Source organism: Pogonomyrmex barbatus, unplaced genomic scaffold, assembly GCF_055798465.1.
Source record: "Pogonomyrmex barbatus isolate J1 unplaced genomic scaffold, ASM5579846v1 scaffold1, whole genome shotgun sequence".
Taxonomy (NCBI): Eukaryota; Metazoa; Arthropoda; class Insecta; order Hymenoptera; family Formicidae; genus Pogonomyrmex; species Pogonomyrmex barbatus.
Genome location: NW_028297098.1, coordinates 13,034,003 through 13,057,915, shown reverse-complemented (window position 1 = coordinate 13,057,915; position 23,913 = coordinate 13,034,003). Strand labels below are relative to the sequence as shown.

The window sequence follows — 23,913 nt, the reverse complement described above, 5'->3', positions numbered from 1 at the left end:
GTCGCCGCCGTTGAGGGCTCGCGGCTGCACGGCTCTCGGAGGCGACCTCGTACTGCCTCGTCCGCCGGCCAGACCGATCCCTCTTCCCCGAGGTAGCGGGCACCGCGAGTTCGCCGTTGCACGACGCCGCTCCGGGACGACGAGCGACCGCGCCATGCGGGGGCGGTGTCGGGTCCGCCGCACCAGGACACCGACACGTACGGAGCGCGGCGTCAGGACGACGAGAGGATGCTCGCCGAGACGACGCCGTGCCCGAAGGAGACGACGCCGGCTGAGATCCTGCTGCTGCGACGATGGAGCGACATGCCGCGGCACCTCCAATTCAATCCGCACATCCTCACCGGCTACAGGCCGCTCATGACCATCCGCCAGTGCCTCGGTAGCCTTTTCTACATCCACAACGAGACCGTCAACATCCTGACGCACGGTGAGGCTGCCGTCTCTCGCGGGTTACACAATCCGCGATTACGATCGCGAGGGAAACGTTGGGTTGTTCATTTTTTTTTTTCTCTCCTTTTTCTCTCTGTGCTACTGTCGAATCTTAGGAAGGAGGAAACCGTCCTCCGATTTCTACCTGCGTCGCAAGACGAGTCCTGAAACGACTTTCACGATTATCTACGCTGATAGATTGCGTACCAAAGCTGGAGAAAAAAAAAATTCATATTTATCATCGCTGCACTGGTTATACAAAAATTCTGATTGCGAGTCAGAGTTATTTTTATCTTCTTAAAGATTCTAAAATAATTCTGAGAATAATAATTCGGTGCTCATAAATTAGGTGTCAAAGGACCGCAAAGATAAATTATTCATCACGAAAATGAAATTTTCTCTTCAAAGATGAAACTTCGTCTGTTGAATTTGCTGATAAGTCTGATGTTGATAAACGCGTGCAAAATTCCTTCGTATCTAAAAGTCCTCCTTCGTGTCTGTCATAACGTAATAAGAAAGTGGTAGAAAAAGTCGCAAAGAACATTATAATAGATTCTGAATCTGAATTAATAATAAATATATAAATTTAAATAAATTAAATTTTTCGTTAGCTATTTCGATTTTACAAAGTAAAATAAAAGAAACGATGGCGAATTTATTCCGTAAACGAAATTGAATCGCAGGATAACAGTTACCGTTAGTTCCTCGTGACGGTCAGTTGTATTCTGAAGAATGTAAATCGCGTTACATCACAATCGTAAGAGATTCGTCATTCTCGCGATTGGATTAACTGTGAAAGTGGATTAAGTCCCTTAAGGGCTTTAAAGTCAAAGGTGGATATTATCAAGGCCAATTTCCGTGAAAACATCGCGCTCAACGAAGACGCATTGCAGGCTAACGAACGATCGATGAAAGCGAACCCATACGACATCCTTTCTCCGCTAAAGCTGATTCATTAATAAATTTCTAATCGTGCCGAACGTCAATCAAATACATCCTAAACGTTCGTAAACGGTTTATCAATCTTTACACACACACACACACACACACACACACATGAAGCAGGTAGCAGCGCGTTCGCGCGATGGTCCCTCGTTTTATGCATAAACCAAACCGCGACGATGCGGGAATACAAGCGTGTTCGAAAAATCGTAATCATTTTATGGAGGAAATAGAGAGAATTCTTCCTCTGCCTCGTTCCTTAAAGTTATACGAATCACTCTCGTATTTTTTCCTTCTCTCCAATCTAGAAGAGCTACTCGACTATTCTGTTTCTGGTGGAGCATCCTGTATATAAATCTCATGTATCGACCGGCGCACATATGCGTGAAATAAAATCTTAGTAGGTCAGAGAGAGAGAGAGAGAGAGAGAGAGAGAGAAAGAGAGAGAGAGAGAAAGCTACCCATGAAAGAGCTTATTAACATATAACGTTTAAAGTCATTTTTTTTTTAAATTAAAAAATGTTATGAACTCTTCTACATCCGTCAGCCTTTTTCTCAATTTTTAATCAATCATGAAACGCGAAGCAGAAAATGATAAAAAACTGAAAAATTTGTTAAAAACTAAGCTTTAAAAAAAATTTCTAATATAAAGTTTTTTATATAAAAAGAGTTCATTACAGAGTTCATCAAAAATCAAAGTCAAGGACTGAAGGATTCCTACAAAGGTCGCAATCCCACGATACCGTGTTTTTAATAACATCAAAGGACTTTGTCCCGAAAATGCATTTGCCCGAAGGCATTCTGTATGAGTGTGTGTTTACAGGATTCGCTATCCTGTACATGTTGGTGACCGTACCACATCTACTCCCATGGAATACAAAGGGAACACTCGTGGGAATTCTGTCCTGGTGCCATTTGATCGGCGCTGTTAGTCCGTGGGTTGGATCCTTCCTGTATCATCTCTTCATGAACGTGAATTACGACGAAGTTTTCTACAGAACACTGCTGAAAGTCGACATGATCGGCATATGGCTGTGCCAGAGTTTCGGTGTGTGATCCATTTGTAGACAGAGGCTTTACGGAATGTGCCGAAAGAACATATACGACTAGAGTTTCGTTTTAATTTACGAAATTTTCTTTTGCATATGACTCTCTTGATATTTCAAGTGAACATTGTAGATTGCTATACTCGACTTCTACTTCGAACGAAGAAAGCTTTAAATAAGGAGTGTCTACAAACAGCTCTGTAAATGGCAAATGGACGTTTTCCTATTTCATGCACGACTCATTTCAGGAGCTATACCGATGATGGCAGCTGCTGTTCATTGCCTTGCCGATAACGTCTGGTACTGCTGCATTTTTATTTATTGCTCCCTCAGTATGTGGGGACTTTTAAAGGTGATATTTTCTATCTTTACGTTCTACTCTAGTCGAACAAACTTGCGTGTCAACGAAACGTTTAAACGTTCACGTGATTCATAGGCGATGACTGCGAGATCACCGTGGGAAAGACGTTTATGTTTCGCCCCTCCTTTCCTAATGAGAATGCTGGTCATGGTGTTGAGGTGTTTCGGCATTGGTGGCGGATCACCCGAGGCTCTTACTCATATAATATTACAGGTTCATTTTCAATATGATCCCGGACATTAAATATGATACCGGACTAGAGATAATCCGGTGATGTTAAAGACAGAAATAATTTCCAGGATTTCATAGCTGTGATAGGTGCAACCATTGGCGCTCTTCGCATTCCAGAGAAGTGGATCCCCGGCCGATTGGATTTAGCGCTGAATTCTCATAACGTGATGCATGTAATGGTCGTCCTAGCGGTGTGCTCCATGCACACCGCAACCTTGAAGGACCTCGCCTGGATGTCCGATCCGTCTACGTGCAATAGAACAAGCCCTCTTCCTTCGGGTCGCGAAGAACTGTGATTGAATCATGAAGAACGCGACGGCTTGCTGCAGTCTGTGATAAACCGAGCCTATAACAACTGGCGATTAGTCGAGCGCTTCGACATTTGGAGACCAGAAAGTGCTGAATTCTATAATAGATAAATCTAAGGATATCGAAAAAAAAAATATATACATATTATTTATATATATATATATATATATATATATATATATATATAAAACACAGAGTTTAATACAGAGTTATTTAATTTATGTAATCGAGACAGTTTAGGTACAATCACGAGTACAAAGTACATACGGTTACTTATCATATCGAAGAGTAACGGGGTATATTTGTAGGGTTTCTCTACAAACACACAAATAAGCAAAGTATAAGTAGGAATGGTGATGGAAACTGACGGGTATAATGTGAGAAAAAAATAAATTTATTTTATTAAAATAAATTTATTTAATTTTTTAAGAAGAATAAATATTTTATTTTAAAATCTGCTTTTGACGACGTATTATTGTCATGGAGAAATGTTATTCATTTCTTGCGCTTTATTATTTCGATGAAATTGATATGTTTGTATTAAAAATACGTATATAGTTTTTATTAATAAGAATACATTATTTATAAATTAAACATCTCAAAATTGATCGCGTATTATGCATTCTACGGAATTAATATTTTTTTTCTACAACGTTTTAATATCGTTATGTATTTTTTATATCGTATTATCGTATTTATCGAAGAAATGAATCACTCTGAGAAAAGAGTGAAAAATTTAAATATTCAGAATATGAATTTTACGCGCAAAATGAATATTTATCACTTCTTCTAATCACACGCTTATTCTTTATATGGTTACCTGGAGAACATGTCTATTGAAAAATGTTAAGAATTTATTAGAGTCAATTGTATGTACTTTATTAACGTATAGTAAGAGAAAAAGTATTAAAGGTGATCTGGAAAGCAATACAAGCACAGTAATAATACATCGCGATACTACAAACCAAAGTTTAGCAGTCTACACGGATTTATTTAAAAGTTACAATTATTTTACAAAAACAATATAAATTATATATTAATAGTGAATTAATATTTTAGAATTTAAAATATAAGAATTTAGAAAATATCTTACTCTTTTTATGAAATTTTGAAATTGATAAATATTTGTAATCACGTCGAAATGTTTGACAGAAAATTTCAAAAACTTATAATATAAGGGAATATGGTGAGATTATATTTGATCTGGATTAAAAATCGTCGAATAGACCGTGTGGACTTTAATCAAGTTATCTTTTTGAACGACCATTTCTTTAAATCAATATTATGCTTTATGATACATCCAAAAAGAAAATTATTTCGATATATCAATGGATACTGATTCAATTTCACTGTTGTTAAAATAATTCATCGTTCATGCTGAATTTTCATAACAAAATTATTCTAAAAATCGACTAATTCTATTTCCATTCAGAATTAGGAAAATTAGAAATGTAAATTTCAATTTAGCGATGAGTAATTATTATGAAATATATAGCTAATCGATGCAGTAATAAAAGATGAAGATTTTAGATTTACAATTTTGTGCAAAGGATCTGATAGCAAAAGTAATTATTAGTAATACAGAATACGAATGAATACTTCGCATTTCCCGCAAAGGTTAATGTACATGTGTTGTATTTTGTACCACATATGAGTGTACATTGTTATATTTTTGTTGCATAAATAACATTATAAATTTCAGTGCTTGCAATTTATTATGTATAATTATACAAAATTATATACATAATTTAAAAAATTTATTATACATAATTTCATTCAATTAATACATTTATAAACTTAACTATAGCTGAGCAATAATTAATTAATTAATTAAAAACCTGTAATCACATTTTTCAGTACATACTTTGTTAAATTCTTAAGCAACTCATTGCGAAATGATATAAGGCACTATATCCTCTAGTGCTTAAATAATTATATATTAGATCTATAAACAAGTTATACATTTCCATGTGATTGGACATGTTATCGACATAATATTCGTCAAAGCATAGTTGTGATTTGCAGGTTGTATAATGTACTAATAGAAACTGTTATGAAATATAACGCGTGATACATGACAAATAAAAATCTTGAAAAAAATATGTGTATAATATATGTACTTAATATAATTCAAAGAAAAGCACATTCAATTATAATTAAATATTTATCTTTACTTTTGGTTTTGTATTGAGAATTCACTACACTCACTAATTTATTTTTCCTTTCTGCAAGAATAATATTCAATAGTTGTACTCTCATGATTCATACAATTTGTTTGTTGCCATCTCTTCGTTACTACAATGGAACTTCACTCTCCTGAGTGTAACTCTTTACCCTGCTGAATTTAAGAGGTGGATATCTGCCGCCAATCGGTGATGCCCTGAATTCCCTTACAGATGGTTCCTTTAGACAAATTTTTGCTTCCTGTCCGTTTTTATACTTCGTGAAAATACTATAGCTGATCCATTTTAATTGTGAGTTCACTCTTCTATGATGGTTCTGTATTTCAAATTCCTGAATGACATATGTAAAATATATCAATATATCATTGATTTTTATAATTTTCAGTCTCAAATGTATTTAATCTTTGTCACTTACAATGTGAAACGTTTGCTCGCCACTGTCGTGCACTGATTCTCTTTTCTTTCGTCTGTAGAAATTGATTCCCTTAGTTTCTTGCCTTTTTAATACAAGTGTAACATAATTATCATGTAATCGAAAGTGGCCGACGAGTACCGATGGATTGCGCGGTATGCGATTTCGTAAGGAATTTACGCAACTTTGAGCTTCATCAGTTGATGTCAGCATTAAAACTTTTCCTTCAGGAAAAAATCTAAATGCGCGCAAAAAGAATATTAAAGAATTTCACAAGATTATGGATGCTATAATACGAAATAAGAGTATAAGCTTTTCACAGATATTAATAATAGAGATATTGTACTTCCTCATACATACCTCAGGTACCGGAAATACTCAACGAGATGCCATGGTCTATAAAAACGATCTTGAAAATTATTCTCTCCATCGCGTATGTAACTTGTTTTATTAATGTAACATCCGTTGTATCTTAATCTAGGCCGCTGCAAATACATATCCCTCCACGATTTATATTTCGGTTCGCAAGTACCGCAATTTACACCCCATACTCTATCAAAAATAATTCCAATTATAATAACTAATAATCGTGCCAATAATTATCAATATTTACCTAACACATGCTAGTCGCCAAATCTCTGTGTCTCGCGCAGATATATAAAATCCGCGGCATACTGTCGAGAACATCTCTAATGATCGGAAATCCAGCTCCGAAGACACAACCCATCTTAAAATGTAAAGCACTATCTCCATTGGTAATGCAGATATATGTGTTGTCTAAAATATATAAAAAAGATATTGAATATAAAATTTAGAACACACATAAAAGAATTAAACACCTTGAGCAAATATGTCATGTATAAAATGATTTATAAAATGATTAAAATAAAATGCTTACACTTTGTTCAAATTTTGGGAAACATACACATTGATTGCAGTTTACAATTTTAGACAACTTTAAAAATAAATCAGTTTCTTCTTCGTCAGCTTCATTATGATTTTCACTGTCATTAGTAGTTGAAAAATTATCATTATCTAATGTATCAAAGCAGTCGTCAGCATCGAATCTATCTCTTGCTTTTGCTTTTGTTGATTCGTATAAGCGAACCTCAATATCAGGAACTAATTGTACTGCGCGTTTATAAAACTGGATCGCCTCATAAAACTTTCTACTTTGTTCATGCTCGATACCTTTAAGAAATAGATTCTTCGCCTGAAATAAATAATATTCTTAAAAAAATGGTATAAAAATATAAACTTTCTAATATTGAGCAAGTAATTATTGTACCCTGCTTTCGATAGAGGCTTCATCATTTGCGACCTCAATGTTAGGCTGTTTTAGTGAATATATCTTTGATGCATCACGCTTTGGTGATATTGTTAACTCACGTTGCCACTGTTCCCTGAAAGACGTTAAGGTATCCTCAATGTTTGTTCCTTCTTGCAAGGAAGACGCCTCTTGATTATCCTCTTCATCCGTATCATTGCTAGACTCACTGCAGTGGTTCTGCTAATGTATGAAGCAATAAATAATTTAGATTTTAAAATGTGGAGTAATATTGATTTATTATTAATATAAGTATAATCAAGATCTCCCTAAATACTAATGTTTTAAATGTAATATAATTGTTTATTAAACATATTGTTATGAATAATGCCTCATATATGAATTTCAACAATCCATATATGACTGACTTGTAATTTGATAGCGATCTCTTCATCTTAAACTTTAATTTATAAAATTGATTAAAAAATTAAATTAAAAAAAATATAACGTATAAAAATATAACACAATTTTAATCCATTTCGAGAATAACATAACTGAATGCAACATTAAAAATAAAATACATATATGCTTAACAAATTTGTAAAGTATAAAAATATATTAGAACACATAAAATTAATATAGACCAATGAATGAACTTTGAAAAAACAAATACACATCTAGCATGACCACATACGTCATAAGCCTCTCTCGGAGGCCGAACCGATTGTTCCCTTATCAAAATAAACAGCAAAGAAAATTGAAGTTATAAATTAGCGATGCGTTGGATGCTATAAAATGAAGAAACTTGTAAAAAGTGCAACTTGATTAATTCATCTTCCGAGGGGATCGCAATGACGAAATGACGCAACATATTGCAAGGACGAGTGTCAAGTCCCCGATGAGAGGTTAGGTCGCCGCCGAATACTCCGGCGCTCGATTACGCGCCCGCCTCGCGACGACAGTCACGGACAGCTGCGTTATCACGTACCATTTTTTCTTCCTATTCAATCCCGTCGGCTTTTCTCCCTCAGCGCATGTACTCTCGGTCGGAAAAGCGCACGACACAGCGAAAGCACAATTTCGCCAATAGTACCGCCGCCATGGTTCTCGCCTTTCTGCGTTTCTCGCGTTGTCAAGGTGGACGAAGGTCGTTGCGCGAGCGATGCGCGTTGTACATACGTTTACCATTCGCACTCGTTCGATTCGCGGCCTCGACGCGGTGTAAACCGCGATGTAAATGGATGTAAACGCGTCGTCCCTCCCGCAGCGTCGCAGTGGCGTTCGCAGTGGTCGTTCATCATCAAAGTCAACAATCGACAAATTTGAAAATCTGACGAAATTAGAATATGCAAATCAAGAGTGGATGGCAAAAACGTACGTAATTTTTTTATTTGTGCCTTTATCTTCTCGTTTTTGAAATGCGCATCTTGTAAAATCGCAAAAAAAGTTTCAGAAGTTATGAAGAAAGTTTTGATGATGATAGAACGTGTATTTGGGCAAGTATATTCCGAGACGCAAAAACATCAAAAGTACTCAAAAGTATCGTTATTATTCATTTCTCTCTCTTTATCTTTCCTTATGTTGGTTTCTATAAATGTAAATTAATTTTAATCTCGGTTTATTTTTTAACTTTTTTTAGCGTTTTAAAAATAGAAAAGATAAAGAATAATCAAACCGAGATTAAAGTTAATCTACATTATCAAAAATAGACGGAATTAAAAAAAAGATAGAAAATAGGTTAAACCGAAACTGAAATTAATTTACATTGTTAAAAGTAGACAGAGAAAGAATAGATAAAAATTAAAATAAGATAGAGGATACATTAAACCGAAATTAGACTTAATTTACATTGACAGAAATGGAAATATTGATATATATAGAGTTGTGAAAATTACTTTTGAAAAGTATTTTGATATCATTATTGTTCCTAAAAAAATAATGAGTTATTACAATTTTCATTACTTTTTCATTAAATTTCAAAGATTTTTTTTTTTAGAGGACCTAATAATCGTGCAAAATAAGAATAAAAGTAACAATTATATTTGTTACTATTATTCAAAAAATGTAACTGCGTTATCATTCCTATTACCAATAAGAAAAACATTGTTACTAACTCGTTATTGAACAAAAGATAATTTTAACGCGTTACTTCCCAAAGAAATAAAAATGAAAATGATCCATGCAACATTCCAATCTTGCAGCTACATCGCGGCAACGCTGCTACAATAACATTGCGGCAATGTTGCTGCAAAATTTGCTGCGTATAGAAAGTAGAGGGGCCACACAAAGTACAAATACAAAAGAAGATGAAAGAACTCCGAGTGAAGAAGAAAAACGTTTGTATCTGATACTCTTGTATAAGTATACTCTTGTACCCCGAGTACCAACGTTGATCATTCATGTAACCTACCTCAGAATTCCTGAGGGGCGGAAGGGTGGGGGGAGGGGGGGACGGAAATGGGTCACGGGAACGCGACGGTATTCAAAGGAGCCGATCCGCGACGACTGAAAGCGGCGAGACGCGGCTGCTGGACAGTGAACCTGCCACCTGTACGTGTAACCTGCATGTACATGTGTTAACACCGGTGGGGTACGTGACCCCACCTCCATCGCGCGCATCAGGGACTATCACTACCTACCTACCTATTCAAGAGATCATCTTCCCCGAGTAAAAGCCGAGAACTGAACGAGCGTGGGCACAGACAGCATCATGCGCTTGGTGAGTACGAAACCACTCATTCACTGATCAGCTTTCCCACTTGCTCGTTAGTGTGACTTTCTTTTGACTTTTTTTTTTTTTTCATTTGTCTTTCTCTCTTTCTTCGTATTTCTCTCCGTCTTTCTTTCTTTCTTTCTTCCTTTCTTTTCCTTTCTTCAAAAACTTCCGCACGTCTCGATCTTTTTTCACCCTTCGCGATGGTGGATTATGTATATTCTCGTGCCAAGTGACAGTGATTTGAATAATATCGATCTCGACGAGTGCGAAGTGATCGGCGAGATTTGAAAAAAAGAGTCCAAGAGTGTCCAAAACACAAATATATAATATCGTAAAAATGCGTATGGTGAACGAAAAGCGTGTACCGTTAAACGTCGTGCGATCGACAATCTCGGGACAATCTCGACCGGTTCCGGAAAAAAAAAAAAAAAAAAAGAAATAAAAATTCTAACTTCACTTGCACTTGCGATTAATAAAACCTCTCTGGTCTTTCTCCTCCTCGTGAAAGGAAACGAGCGACAATTCAAGTTGAATTAATAAAGCTGTCATACGTTATGACGAAATTAAACGCTATTACTGGGGACGGTAGCAATCCTTCCGCGGATAAATCTACGTAGTGGCTAAGTACGTACGCATTGATACTCGAGTGGATACTCGAGTTTCTACCTGCGAAGAAACCCGCGATGTGAGCATTTCACGGTGGCCACTTTCTTCTTCCATCATATGTTTCGCTACTTCCAGATTCACGAGTGTACGTATCGCTCGCGCGGAAGGGACCCGTGCGTGCGATTTTCTACTTAACGGTTTTCGATAGCCCCTTAATGAATCGTTGTGCCCGGTTGGCCCGATTTTCTACGAGACCGTGTCAGATAATATATTTCCGGTGAAAATTAGCGGTTTCGCTATTCTCAATGGCTATTCTCAATAGCGCGTGAAAAACGACGCTGCCGCGAGTAGACAATTATTATTATCGAGTTAAGAAATCCGTAGAAAAACTTAAGTAGTAAAACGTAAGCGGTAAGAAAAGTGACCTATCACAGACGATCATTCCTCTGACCGTAAGGAGAATAATGGCCAATTTTCTTACCGTTTAAGTCTTACCGCTCAAGTTTTTTTATGCGCCAAGGTCCTTACGATTTAATACTTGATATCGATTTTGTACGATCTAAAGAATAATACGTTATAAGTAGGGTACTCTTTCTGGTCAACATTTTTCATTCAGTTACATCTTAGAATTATATCTTAAGCGTACGCAAAGTAGTAAAAAGTAATAATTAACACCTAAAAATTGAATATTCTCTTTGATTGAAATTTTTTATTTGCAATTACATAAAGTTATGTCTTAGACTTGTACATTGTATAAAAAGTAATAATTAACGTATATAAAAGTTGGCTATTTTTTCTGGTCAAAAGTTTTATTTATAGTTACATAGAGTTATGTCTTAAATTTATATATTATATAAAAAGTAACAGTTAACATATATAAAAGTCACATCGCTTGAATTAACGACTACTTTTTATTTAGATTGATACAAAATATTTTAGACTCTTAAGAGAAAACATGTTGATTTTTAAAGAAATATTTAATTATATGTGTTTAAAAACCAAAATGTTTTTTCTTTAAAATCCATGAAATCTAATAAAAGCCATCAAGTTTTAAGGTGTCTGGAAATATGATAATTTTACTCTTAGAAACGACTTTCGCTTATCGAGCGAAAATTCGTGACAAACTCTAATAAACCTTAATTTCATCTTCGCGTTTTTTAAAACGGTCCACAGCGGTATAACTCTCGAGATTAATTCGAAACGAAGGAGCTAAATATAGTCATTTTATAGTCACTGATTCGGATAAAAAGGTTTGGTCCTCTCGCGATCTTCGCGAATAGTAATTTACCTTGTCGGCGTCCACTTTACGGCAATTCACCGTGAAGCCGACTAGGCTCATTACGAATCGCATTAATGAATCGACGTGCTCTGGTGATGTCGCTGGACCACTGGGATCAATTTCTACTCGTTCGCGAATCTCGCCGTGGCGAAACACGCGAGTGCAAGTTGATGGATGTGCGCTTCTAACGACCCAGTTGTCATGTAGCACGAACACGTGCTGCGTTAATTAACGTTGGAATTAGCGTTTCGCGGGTGGATTGAAACTGAGGGTCGACACGCGACTCGTTAATTTGACGAACGAGATGAGATTGATCGCACCGCACCGTGGAAGAAGCGCATATGCATTAAGAGAAGAAAAAAAAAGAGAGAGAGAGAGAGAGAAAGAGAGAAGAGAAAAAGATAGTGAAACCTCTCGGAATCGAGATATTATACGCGTCACGGTCTAGATGCATACAATATGTGCTCTCTCTCTCTCTCTCTCTCTCTCCCCGTATAAGTTCGATTGACGGACCGAAGGATAGATCCATAACACGTAGATGCGTACGTGAGAGTTCATTCGAAATCGGCACAGGGCGCGGCGGAGAAACGGCTTCGAAACAATCTCATCAAATCGATTTGATGGATGGATAAAAGCATTGCTCACTTCCGTGGATTTGTAATCGCGCGAGCGCGCACGAGAGCCGATTTTCTCCGAGCCGATTCCACTAGCGGATGAACAGTTTTTCCCAGTTTTCTAAAAGGACCTATCCGTCCTCCTCGCTGGAAAAGGCCGGCCTTTAAATATCTCTTTTTCTCATCCGCACCGATTATTCGAGAGCGGTCGTCTTAATGCGACGGTCATGCCGGGACGAGAGATTCCCGGTCGATGGCGCATTTCGAGAGAAAGTAATTATCAGGGCCCGATGACGCGGGAGGGATGGGCGTGGATGTACCTGTGCGCGCCGGGCTGGTCGCCCGGGTTCGACGACCCCCCGAAAGCAGATGGCATCTTTTTCGAAAGTTCTTGAATTTTTCCTTTTCCTTCGTCCGTCCCGGCGCGACGCAACGATCCTGGTTCTTGGGCGCGAGATAAGCCGGATAAAACGTGTATTACACGGCAGGCAGTTCTTACGAAACGCCGACCAGCCGACCATGCCGTCCAAGAGGTGCACGGGGACTTCTAATCGAGAATCGGCGTGCACGTAAATACTAACGGTAGAGACCGGTAGATCCCACCTGCGTGCCTCTTCTCTGAATGGGAAAGAGTTTCCGGAGGAGTTTCGTAAGAGAGACGCACCAATATCTGAGACGAGGCCCTCGCCGTGCTCCGTCCGGCGACTACGTCAGAAAACCACGCTACGGTCAGCGCCAATGGCTTCCTTAATAATCGCGAACGCGCATCTTCGCGCTCCGTTGGATCTACGATTTTTCGCCATCGAAAGTGGAAAGTATGCATCTCGCGCGCGCGCGCGCGCGCGCGCGCGTGTGCATCCTTTCGTCCATTAGGCATAGATCCTGCGTCCGTCCCGCATAATAACGCATAAGGTCACGTCTAGACAATCGCGTTCTATCTCCCGCTCGAGGACGCTCCCACGTTTCGGATTTTTCACGCTTTCCTCCACCGGCCAAGCCGGACCGCCAACTGCCCACCCCGATAACTAAACTTTCCAAGCCCGGAGACCCTCTCGGGTCACGCGCAAAGACCTGGTCTATCACGAGAATCGCGTGATATTACGTGTATAAAGTATATACTCGACACTGCCGAGACACGCTCGGGCACCACCCACCGCCCTTTGTAGACCATCAGTAGACGATCTCTCGAAACCAACGAGGTCGAGGCACGAAGAAAATTGCGTCTAGAATAGTCTTACGAGAGATGATAAAAATCTCGGAATATTCTCGGCCTGGGAATTATATCGGCCTCGGACCGATTTAGGTAGGAGGGATACGTCCGTACGTGGGCCAAGCCGAACCGTTTCGAACGGCAAAGACGGACACACGGTCCTTCTGTCCGGATGCTCCGGTCTCGACTTTCACTCCGAGCTCGCGATATGATACGGCGGATTTCGTGCGGTACGTCGCGTTTAATTGCATTCGGGCGCATCGGCCCGTCTTCTCTCTCTCAGCTTAGGTCTGTGCGTGTTACTCAACTACGCCAAGGACTCGTTGTATAATCGGTACGTACTTGGCGACATCGCGCTTTCACGTTTTCCCATTTCCGCGTTTCTGTATCCCGTCCGAAATAAATTACGCGTGGTAGATATCCCAGCGCGACGTAATGCCCCTCCCTTACCCCTCCCCCTCACCCCCGCTCCTCCTCCTCAGCGACAGACAAAATGTCGATTACACGATGAGAAAATCGAGTGGAAAAAAGGAAAAAAATGAAAAAGATTTTATCGATCGGTTGCGCGATCCCTGGGAAGAATGACTTTGGCACGCGGAAAGCGTAATATTTTTGCGCCTGTTATTGTTGCCTCCGCCGGATGCGATCCAGATGTGAAATCGTTCGCTAACTAAGATCGAAATTGACTAGGGGTATACCCTCAGCTCTAACGAATCGACTTCGGGCCTGAGCATTATGGAGTCATAAATCTAATAATTTTCCTTGTTCATTATAAGACATCGCTTGTCCGAGCCCGGTCACTCGGACGTAATGTGACTTCGTATTGGAAACGTGATGACCGTAATTGAGATAATTTAATAACAAACACACTCAGCCGTGCTTCGAACTTTACTTTGGGACTCTTTCAGAACTTCGATGTAGTGCCTGTGTGAGGTTTATATTATATATCGGGAAGCAAAATCCCTCCTGAAAAATTTTTCAAGACGGTCATTATCTCTGCTACAGCTTCGTAATTTCCAACGTTAAACATCTTGGCAAATAACACTCAGATGGAATGATTCCGCCAATAATCTGCCGAGAAGTGGAATTTCTTACGGACGAGAAACCCCCGTACTAATTTCTAATATAATTTCTATTACGCAAGGCATGTTGCGAGACAACATTAATAATAATAATAAGTCACGACGTCTATTTCTTTTACTGAAAATTAAATTTTATCCCACGTCGAAGACGTCGTGGGTCTGTTATGGAACGTCAAGAGTTTTAGGATATATCACGTATATACCTCCCATCGAGGGCGTGGGAAGGAACGATTAGGCGCTTCGGGCGCGAGGAAACGTAATTCGATCCGATTATTTTGCATTACTCGCGCGCTTGCATTAATTGGCGCAAATTTACAAACGCGCCTTTTCCTGCGCCGTTTCGAATAATAGGAAGACCACGTAAGGAAGTCTCGCCGTCGATGTTGTCGATGAGAGACCCCCGGTGGGAAAAAATGCGGCCGGGCGTGTTGCCGCTCGGGCGATGTTGCGTCAAGCCGATTCGTCGTAATCCGGCACAAAAGCCCGAGCCTGCAGCCTGTAACTGACGGCGGGTCTTAATGCCCGTCACGCCGCGCGAGGCAAGAGTACGAGCCGCCGAGTTAAGGCAAGTTCACGAGCGCAAGTTGCGCATTCTCGACATACTGCCGAGTGAAAGTGCCGCCTGGCTCTCGCGGTTTCTTCTTCCTCATCTTCTGACTTCCACCGCGCGCACCGCCAACGCGGTGTTATTGCAAGCCGGATCAACGTGACGAGTTCTCTCACGCTATTTCCCCGCGCGGATCGCGCGTGGCGTGAAACGCGTGGGCTTCTCGTCTCTTCGATCTTAACGAGACAAGCTCCTCCTCGGTGTCACTGTCATTCGCTATTGCTCCTCCACTCGACCTATATATTTTCGCGGAAGGATTTGGCTTTGAGGCAAACCTCAAATTTGGTCGGACGCGAGCTTGAAAGTAATTTTTCCTTGGATCATCAAAAGAATCAATCAGTAAATTGCTTACGAGAATATCGACAAATTTTGCAAAGTTGTTACTATATTATGTTTAAGTATTCTGCATAATTATTTCGATGATATCCAATAAGATTGGATTTCCAAATCTGTGCCTGATCAAATTTTTATGCTTCAGCAAGACCGCATGCATAAATTTTGTCGTGTCTATCTAGGCTCCATCTATCTGAGGCTCCATTTTTTAGATTTCATTATTAATTTAAATGTACAACCAGTTTTGCTGAAATATCTAAAAAAAACTTTGATTAGATATAGATCTAAAAATAATTTTATTAGACTATCAAAATTATTATGAGTCGCTTCAGCGTAATGATAATATTGTAAAAATGTTTAATATTTTGGCAATTTGAATGTCGTATATAAATATTTTGATCAGCTCGACAAAATTATTTTCAGATCTGTATTTTTAGATATTTTGGCAAAAGTTTTTTCTATCAAAATAACGCACGATTTTATAAGAATCCGTAATATACTTTGCTCAGAATTAATTATATTACTGAAAACCGGTTGCTTTAATGACATGATACATTCTGAATGAAGTGGAAGGTCTGGAAAATGATTATAATAATTGGGGCTTGACTGTCTCAGTCTGGTTATCGTCATGGTGAGATAATTAACTTCCTCAATCGTTGATGTCTGTCATTATGCATTTAATTGAAGCAATTCCGTTCATTATAAACATTCAGTTGACAGTTTCGATTCGTATATTTAAAGTGCATACCTGACAACGCAGAATTAGCTTGTTAATTTATTAAGCTTTCATCGAAATTTTAATAAAACGCTAAAGTATAATCAATGAGATACGTCGATCGTTATATTGAATTAATTGATCCCTCGCGGGATCCGGAGTTTCGCTCGCGGTATCTTCTGTTGCGCGATTCGTATTGTCAATTCAACGATTTAGCTCTTTTGTAGGCGCGGTGAAACTCGCGCCGTGTTCTCCCTCACAATGGAAAATGACGGGTCAGGAGTTCGCCACGCGAAAATATCCGTAATCAAAGATCCGCGATAGCCAAATATGAGGGCTGCGAGATCGTTTTAACAACCGGTTGGGATGAACCCGACGTCGCATCGGGGAGTAGCATTTGTCTTCTTTCATCTCGCGATAGTAATTTCTTTCCTAGTATCGCATATTTATGCGACTTTCGACTTTTTCGCCGCTGATTAATTAGCATTTCTGCAATTACATTCTGCGACGGAGAGTTACTTAACGCGTGTCTATATAAATCACCGTCGACGGTGACACGTGTCAGATGGAGGATTCTCGGTCGGTGAGTTTCGAAAGTGAAACCGACGTCAAAAGCGGGCAAAGTGAATCAGCTCTATCGGTCCGGACTATTATTAAGAGATGCGACACCTGCGCGACTTCGGCACATCCCTCCCGTTTTGCACGGCCTGCGAAGATTGATGAAACGCTGGACCAATACGGGAGGATTGGCGCGTCACGGGTTTAGAAAGTTCCCAAAGTTGCCTACGTTCGGTACGTGTCATGCCCCTCCTCCTGTTATTTTTACTGACAGCATTCCGCGAGTTTACGGCCGCGGAGGTGTGCCGTATTCGGCGTTTATGTGACTCGAAGTGAACAAAAGGCCTCATGAACATTCTAACGATCTTACGCCTCCGCCGTTCGCGCGATGAATATACTCCGTTTCCGTGAGGGGACTACGGCGAACTGAATCAGCCATTCAAGCGAGAGATCAGCTTCAGCCGACAGCTGGGACACTTTCGTCGCGTCGTCGTAGCGGCGATAGTTAAAACGTGACGATTCACCGTTTTATTATGTGTAAATTACATGGGGAAGGCTTACAGACGTCTAACGGGCTTTCCCCGTACGCGTCAAGTGCACATCGGCATTTAAGCGGTCCCCGTTGCAGTCGAGGAATACATAATTTGTTTTAATCCTTGACGTTCGCGTCGTTGACCCGGGCGAAGTTCGTCCCTCTCGTTTGTCTCCTCTAGGCGCGGTGGAACTTTCTTTACAAATGTCAGAGGTACAGCCCTCGTGTAACGCGGCTCGGTCGACGCTTCTTCTCTCTCTCTCTCTCTTTGTTTACGCACACTTAAGAACATTTAGCGCGCGAGGAATCCACTCATTTTCTCCACGGGAGGTTTCACGGTTGACAAGGAGTTATGGTTGACAGTATGTGAATAACCACTCCTCCTCTCGTCTCGCCGAGTCTTACTTTACGACCCAGCGAAAACGGAATTTCCTCGACGCGCCTGCTAACGTGTCACACCGAAGCTCCCACCGCGCGGCGATTTGACGGATCGGGGAATGAAAGTTCAAGACTCGCAAATCGCTTCTGATGGGTGGGCCCCTACGGCCTCTCCGGGGCGTAGTCGTTCGTGCCATCTGGATGGATTACGTGGCCGATCCGTTTGAATAAATTCCGCGCGGAGAAACGGATCGCGATGCCTTTATCCCCGAGGCGGATCTAATAATGATGCCTTAATAATCGAACGAAAATCAAATACCGTTGTCCGAAAAGTCTCTCTCTCTCTCTCTCTCGCGTCGCTCGTCACGTTGTCATTATGGAAACGAAAGGAACGGTGTCATTAAACGTAAAAGCAATATCAAAGGCGGCACTTTCCCAAATTGCCCGTTTGTAACTACCTGAGAGGTGGCGTAAGGACATATAATTACAGATGTGACGTCGGAGTCCACGTGGCTATTGCTAATGGATTAACAGAAAAAGATTATTCATCGCTCATTCCCCCTGAGGAGTAATATTCCGGGAGCGTAACGGAAGAAGAAAAAAGAAAGAAAGAAAGAAATGTCCATTAGCTTTTATTCCCATAAAAATCTTATAGACAAAAGGAGGCGTAGGGAAAATTTCTTGAGCGCGCTCTCTTTCAATGTTTATACTTTTACTTTCATAATTTTAACATCGTGAGAACGCGAGACGCATCTCGATGCACTTCCAATTGAAGTGTAACAATATCGACAATATATTACGCAGAGATGCAACGATGAGAATTGAGAATTGCAACGTGTAATAGAGCTTGAAGGGTTAAACGTTTTTACGAAAGTCCCCGCCGTACTGAATTTTGATTATCCCCGGCGACGTAACAAAGCTCCGAGAGGCATCCATCTGGAGTTTCTCTCCGCTTAAATACCAAAGTTTATTCCCAAGAGCCGCGCACATACGCTCCATACGTGCGTAATTAAAGATACGCTCTTCTAATTGCATTCGAGTTCAACAGAAACATAATGGAATCCCCGTTGAGTTCTCGCGTTTATCGTTTCCTTCCTTGATCCTTGGTATACTCATAGCTCGTAGCTCGAGTCGAATCATTATCCTCGGCGCGAGTGAGCAAATTAAAACACGTTTCTTTGATTCCGAAAAGTGAGAAAATGCGTAATAAAAAGAAATGATTTGCAAAGTAATCGACGAGAAAGAACGAACTTCTACCGAAGCACTATCATACCTGCTGTATGGTTTTCAGTTTTGCATAGGAATATGTATTCCCATGCGCAATTAATTATGCACGCGTATGTCTCCCCGGCGACGACAGACGACGTATATTCGCGCGTTCTCGCGTAATTACGTAAAACACGCGAATCGCCGGTCTCGCTCGTCTACGTCTCGAAAGCCATAGGTACGTGTTTACCATGTTTTTAGGAGGAGAAAATCGCCTACGGGCCGTTGTGAATCTTCCACTTCATATAACGGGACTCACGGAGATAGACCGAGCCGGACAGACTTTAGCTTTCAATCTCTCTCGAATCAATACGGTGAAACCAGTCATAAATGTCGATTTTTGTGTCATCAAAATCTCGTGACATATATAAATAAGTTCTGCCAGTGATTTATCTCCTTCCGAACGACCCCGTTGCATCAAATCTATCGAAATCGATCTCTCGCATGGAGACAAATTTCGCTACGACAAGGGGAAAGGGGAATAGAAGATTTAACTTCGCGTAATATAAAAGATGTCGAGATTTAATAATTTAACAATAAATGTAATTTATCTTATATAATATTATAATGCGTCATTATAACTTTGCAGGTAGCCATAACAATTTTAGTAGCCGTATTCTGCCTCAGTCTGGCCAGGTCTCAAATTTCTGAGACCTCAGCTAAGACTCTCGAAATTCCACCACCTCCGGTAAAACTCGACAAAAATTTGCGGCAAGCATTACTGAAGGCATTAACGGAATTAGAGGTCGAATCCGCGGAGCAGCGAAGGAATGAAGATGAAAAATCGCTTATTATGACTGTCGAGAAGACGTTCGACGATGTAGTCAAGAAAAATCTGAACAAGAACATCGGGGTGATACCCAAGGCCTCCTTCTCGTTCGACGGTTTTCCAGGAGATGAAGAGATCCCCAACGAGGAGAAGCTGCAGAATTCGAGCTTTCTCGAGTCGAAGAGGTTCGTTTCCTCAAGCTCGTCGACGATGATAGAAAAGGCGAGTCGCGACGACGCCAGAAGCTTTCACATACAGAACGTAATTCTACCAGATAAAAGTACGACGCTGCGTCCTGAATCTAAAACGGATCCTTTGGAAGCGAGAACGGATCCTTTGGAAGCGAAAACTTCCACGGGCTCGTCCTCAGTCAGCAAGATAGAGAGCATCACGCTGAAGCCGATCACGCAATTATCGGAGAGCTTGGCGCAAAGTGCCAGCAGCGGGATTACCAGCTCCAACGGGCTGATCGTACCAAAACCGACAGCATCTAGTCCGACAGTTCCGCCCACGAATAATGTCACTTTGTCTTCTAAGGAACGAGTTCAGGCAGAGGAAGTGAAAATTTTCCAAGCGCCTCTAGTAGCGGCCTTCACGGTGCAACAGGATGAGCTTGGTGTGCCGAAAAGCATCGTGCCGATTTACAGGCAATCGGGTGACGGGCAAGCTCTAACCCTTCAGGAGCAGTTGGAATTCAAGCAGAAATTACTGGAGCAACAATTAGCAGAGCTACAGCAACAGCAGATCCAGCAGACGCAGTTTCTCGTTAGACAACGTCAACTCTACGAGCAGCAGTTGAGGCAGAAGCAGCAGCAACAGTTGTACCTTCAGGAACAGGCAAGAATTAAGCAATTAGAGGAACAGGCCAAGATCAAGCAATTGGAGGAACAGCGTTTGAAGCAGTTGGAGGAGCAAAGGATCTACCGTTTGCACCAGCACAATCATTTCCCGTTACTGCAGAAATCGCACATCTTCGAGCAATCGAATGTATTGCCGCTTCAGCCGCCTTTGGAGGCTTCCCCAAACGTTCATCTTCAACCGAGCGTATCTCTGGAAGTTCCCAGCGTCGCCACGCCGCCGTTATTCCGCACGAATTTTCCGGAGCAACTACACTTTCAGCAATTTCGTCAACAACCCCAGCCGCAACCTCAACCCCAGCAACAGCATCAGCATCAACCTCAGCATCAACCCCAGCATCAGCAACGGTTACAACAGAATTTCATCTCATTTCCCACCGACTTCCAACCGCCCGTAGCATCGGCCACCAGATTCAACAGGCAGGAGGCCTTTAACGCGGTCGGCAATTTCGGTTTCAATCTGGACAACAAGCAATCATCTCCATCGAGAAACACGTTTAACTTCAACGTGCCGTCGAGAAACCCGAGTACCTTCGTCTACAATCCCTACGTTCAGTTCCGGCAGATCCCGCCAAGGACGCAGACGCCTGCCAAGCAGATCCAACGTCTGCTTTATCAATCGGGGGTCGCCGGCGAGCTGGGCAACGTGCAGGGCCCGGGTGGCGAGGACCTCAACATCGTGTCCAAAGTACTGGCGCTGAATGTCGGCGCGTTGCCCAACAAGAACTATCAATATACCATAACGAATAATCGCAAATTGGGCAGCGCGTGAGTAAATAAACGACGGATGATATCGATATCGATAAAACTTCGACGAGTCGTGTAAATCACTACAGGACGATATTAGCAAGGTGAGATCGAGCTCTCTCTTTTCCCTCTGTCTATCTCCCTCCCATTTCTTTCTTCTCCCCGTACTACTCTCTTTCATTCCTCATCCGTTTCCTCTTGACCTATTCCTCATATGGATATCTTTTAATTTCTTGAAACTTTGGCAGTAAAACACACACGTACGCAATAAAGTTTGCATACATCGGACACACACACACACACACACACACACACACACACACACATATGTATGTGAGGAATGGTTATTCATAGCTCGCGAGAGGACGCAGAATGACTTGGTACGTTCAATAGTACGCGAGCCATGACGACAGTAACCTTGAATACCGGCGTCCAAGTGAAATCGAATCGTTACGAATCGTTTTGCCCTCGGTGAGTTACCTCCGCGAAATTTTACTCTCCGTCATACGTCTCGACGTCCGATAGAAGAGACGCGTGAGACAAACGTAGAATAGTGCTTCAGGGAGGGAGAGGAATCGGCAGATAATGAGAAAGCTATTCCACCTTGGCGGGCGTGTAATGATATTAATTATGATATTGTATGTATCGTAAAACAAGGGCTTGCCAGTGTAACATCGGGCCTTCCCGTGCCCGATTACGCAAGTTCATACCTGGCTCGCGACTCAGATACTGTATATAATTGTGTGACTCCAACTCCGCTTCCTCGTCCCTTTTGATTTCCTCTTTCACACTTGGTACATGCTCGTGACGTGAGCACTGCCAGGCTTCGCCGATAATAGTAAGAGCACAAGGCAAAGAGCGCGAAGAAGCACGTAATCATAAAACGTAACCGTAGCAATAAGTGTATGTTAACAGGGGGGATGGGGGGGGGGGAGAGAGAATTAGTTTATGCGCTTGACAGGAAAGGAGGCGACAATCTCGCCGGACTTGCATTAATTACGTTATTACGTTCCGCTTGGGTTTGACCTCCCCCCCTCCCCCCCCCCCCCCCGCCGTGAGAAAAGAAAATATATCTCGCAATTTATTCTCGAAAATACAGTTTACAAATTTGCCAAAAAAAAAAAAAAAAAAAAAAAAACTACTTTCGAAATTAATCAAATTAAATAATTCTAATATATTAATTTTCTTATTTTAAATTTATAATTTAACTCGTGCGTAAAAAGGAGTCATTTATGCTCCCCGAGAAAATTAATTAATTAATTCATTCCTGATTATTTCTTCGGTTTGAAGGAATTTGAAGGAAATGTCAAAGGACCAAGCCTGTCGAAGACCAAAACTCTACAGCTGTTGATTAGCTGTTGTTTCACGATATGGCCTGCGTGTATATTATTCGAGTTAGTTTGTAACACAACACGCATATGTACACGTACAAACGTCACGTATGCATACGTATACATACATACATACAAGTACGCACGACGACAAAGTGCATAGCGCGGAGAGCTCGTTCGGGATCAGAGGGGGTCTCGCGAAGTCGTGCATCGAGCCGCGCATCGGGATTGAAAACACCTCTTCGACTGTAAATAAACTTTCCCCGGCGGGTAGCACACAATGCCGACGAGGAAGCCGCCGGCGCGGGAGACACATCTCTGGCGTGTATATATACGTGTATGTCCTCAATTTCACAAACGTTTGGCACAGATCCGTGATTTCACCCGGCGGGCGAATCGGCGAATCTCGTGGGACATCGGCATCTCTCTTGTCTTACTAAAGGTAACGTTAATCATCCGAGCTTAACTGTAAAGGCGATTGTTAATTTGATTTATCGGGTATCACATCTGTTTCGCTATCGCCCTGGTGTCGACAAGCGTAATAACGCTGATTATAATCTGTCTCGTTATCTTACCGTACATTTGAATTATATGTACATCTCATATCTACGTGCTCGCTCGTGTTGAAAAGAAATGCGCCTTGCTTCATAATTCTTATTCTCATAATTCTCTTTGGTGATCAGATAACAGATCGTGACTCATCTTCGTAGCGCTATTTATTTGAATGGTGTTCGAATACGAAACGCTATAGGAATCTCCAGAGTTGCCCGCTTCCAAGTAATGATAAATTTATCTTGATTATAAATTCAAGCTTTGTCTCGAAACTGAAATCGACGTTGGGTACGATGCACCTTCGGCGAGAGCGAGCGACTGCGTGAGCGAAAGTTGACGGCGATTCGTTCATAAATGCGAGTCCTTTACGAGCGCTAGTTGAGACTTGCGCGACTGAACATAACATTAAAATAAAATAACATTAAATAAAATAAAATATAATAGTATAATAGTAGTAACTAGGCGTAATATCGATATAAATTGCTTATAATTTATCTGATGCTGGATTGTATGAACTCTTGTGTATAAATGTTAATAAACTAATTTGTTTACAAAAGGTTGTATATTATTTACATCGCAAA

At 41.0% G+C, this 23,913-nt stretch overlaps 3 protein-coding genes across 8 annotated transcripts; 2 read left to right on the top strand and 1 right to left on the bottom strand.

Annotated features, from left to right (window-relative positions):
• The first annotated feature begins 11 nt into the window (after positions 1–11).
• On the top strand, positions 12–3,508 carry LOC105422629 (progestin and adipoQ receptor family member 4). The gene is made up of 5 exons (XM_089079455.1): positions 12–427; positions 2,195–2,419; positions 2,666–2,769; positions 2,854–2,991; positions 3,078–3,508. Exons 1-5 carry the CDS (start codon positions 229–231, stop codon positions 3,303–3,305), a joined length of 894 nt encoding a protein of 297 aa, XP_088935581.1. The 5' UTR covers positions 12–228; the 3' UTR covers positions 3,306–3,508.
• A 1,506-nt stretch (positions 3,509–5,014) lies between these two features.
• On the bottom strand, positions 5,015–8,310 carry LOC105422630 (F-box only protein 9). Of its 2 annotated transcripts, none has more exons than XM_011632080.3 (7): positions 8,169–8,310; positions 7,202–7,423; positions 6,812–7,126; positions 6,527–6,690; positions 6,274–6,465; positions 5,917–6,151; positions 5,015–5,832 (listed from the first exon to the last, which is right to left on the bottom strand). In XM_011632080.3, exons 1-7 carry the CDS (start codon positions 8,169–8,171, stop codon positions 5,614–5,616), a joined length of 1,350 nt encoding a protein of 449 aa, XP_011630382.1. In that variant the 5' UTR covers positions 8,172–8,310; the 3' UTR covers positions 5,015–5,613. The 2 variants fall into 2 exon arrangements, with proteins under 2 accessions (XP_011630382.1, XP_011630383.1); XM_011632081.3 differs by having other exon boundaries at positions 7,202–7,420.
• Positions 8,311–8,415: 105 nt separating this feature from the next.
• LOC105422654 (uncharacterized) lies at positions 8,416–23,888 on the top strand. Of its 5 annotated transcripts, none has more exons than XM_089079293.1 (4): positions 8,419–8,554; positions 8,628–8,709; positions 9,382–9,899; positions 19,666–23,888. In XM_089079293.1, exons 3-4 carry the CDS (start codon positions 9,891–9,893, stop codon positions 21,472–21,474), a joined length of 1,818 nt encoding a protein of 605 aa, XP_088935419.1. In that variant the 5' UTR covers positions 8,419–8,554; positions 8,628–8,709; positions 9,382–9,890; the 3' UTR covers positions 21,475–23,888. The 5 variants fall into 5 exon arrangements, with proteins under 5 accessions (XP_088935438.1, XP_088935419.1, XP_088935415.1 ...); XM_089079289.1 differs by having other exon boundaries at positions 8,628–8,719; XM_089079304.1 differs by having other exon boundaries at positions 8,420–8,554; positions 8,634–8,709.
• The last annotated feature ends 25 nt before the right edge of the window (positions 23,889–23,913 follow it).

Coding starts and splice junctions, on each gene's coding strand:
- LOC105422630 (XM_011632080.3), bottom strand. Junction 6,466..6,526: donor TGGCGACTAGCATGTGTTAG/GTAAATATTGAT, acceptor TATTTTTGATAG/AGTATGGGGTGTAAATTGCG. Junction 6,152..6,273: donor GAGTATTTCCGGTACCTGAG/GTATGTATGAGG, acceptor GCGCGCATTTAG/ATTTTTTCCTGAAGGAAAAG.
- LOC105422629 (XM_089079455.1), top strand. CDS start 229: ATGCTCGCCGAGACGACGCCGTGCCCGAAGGAGACGACGCCGGCTGAG. Junction 428..2,194: donor CGTCAACATCCTGACGCACG/GTGAGGCTGCCG, acceptor GTGTGTTTACAG/GATTCGCTATCCTGTACATG. Junction 2,420..2,665: donor ATGGCTGTGCCAGAGTTTCG/GTGTGTGATCCA, acceptor GACTCATTTCAG/GAGCTATACCGATGATGGCA.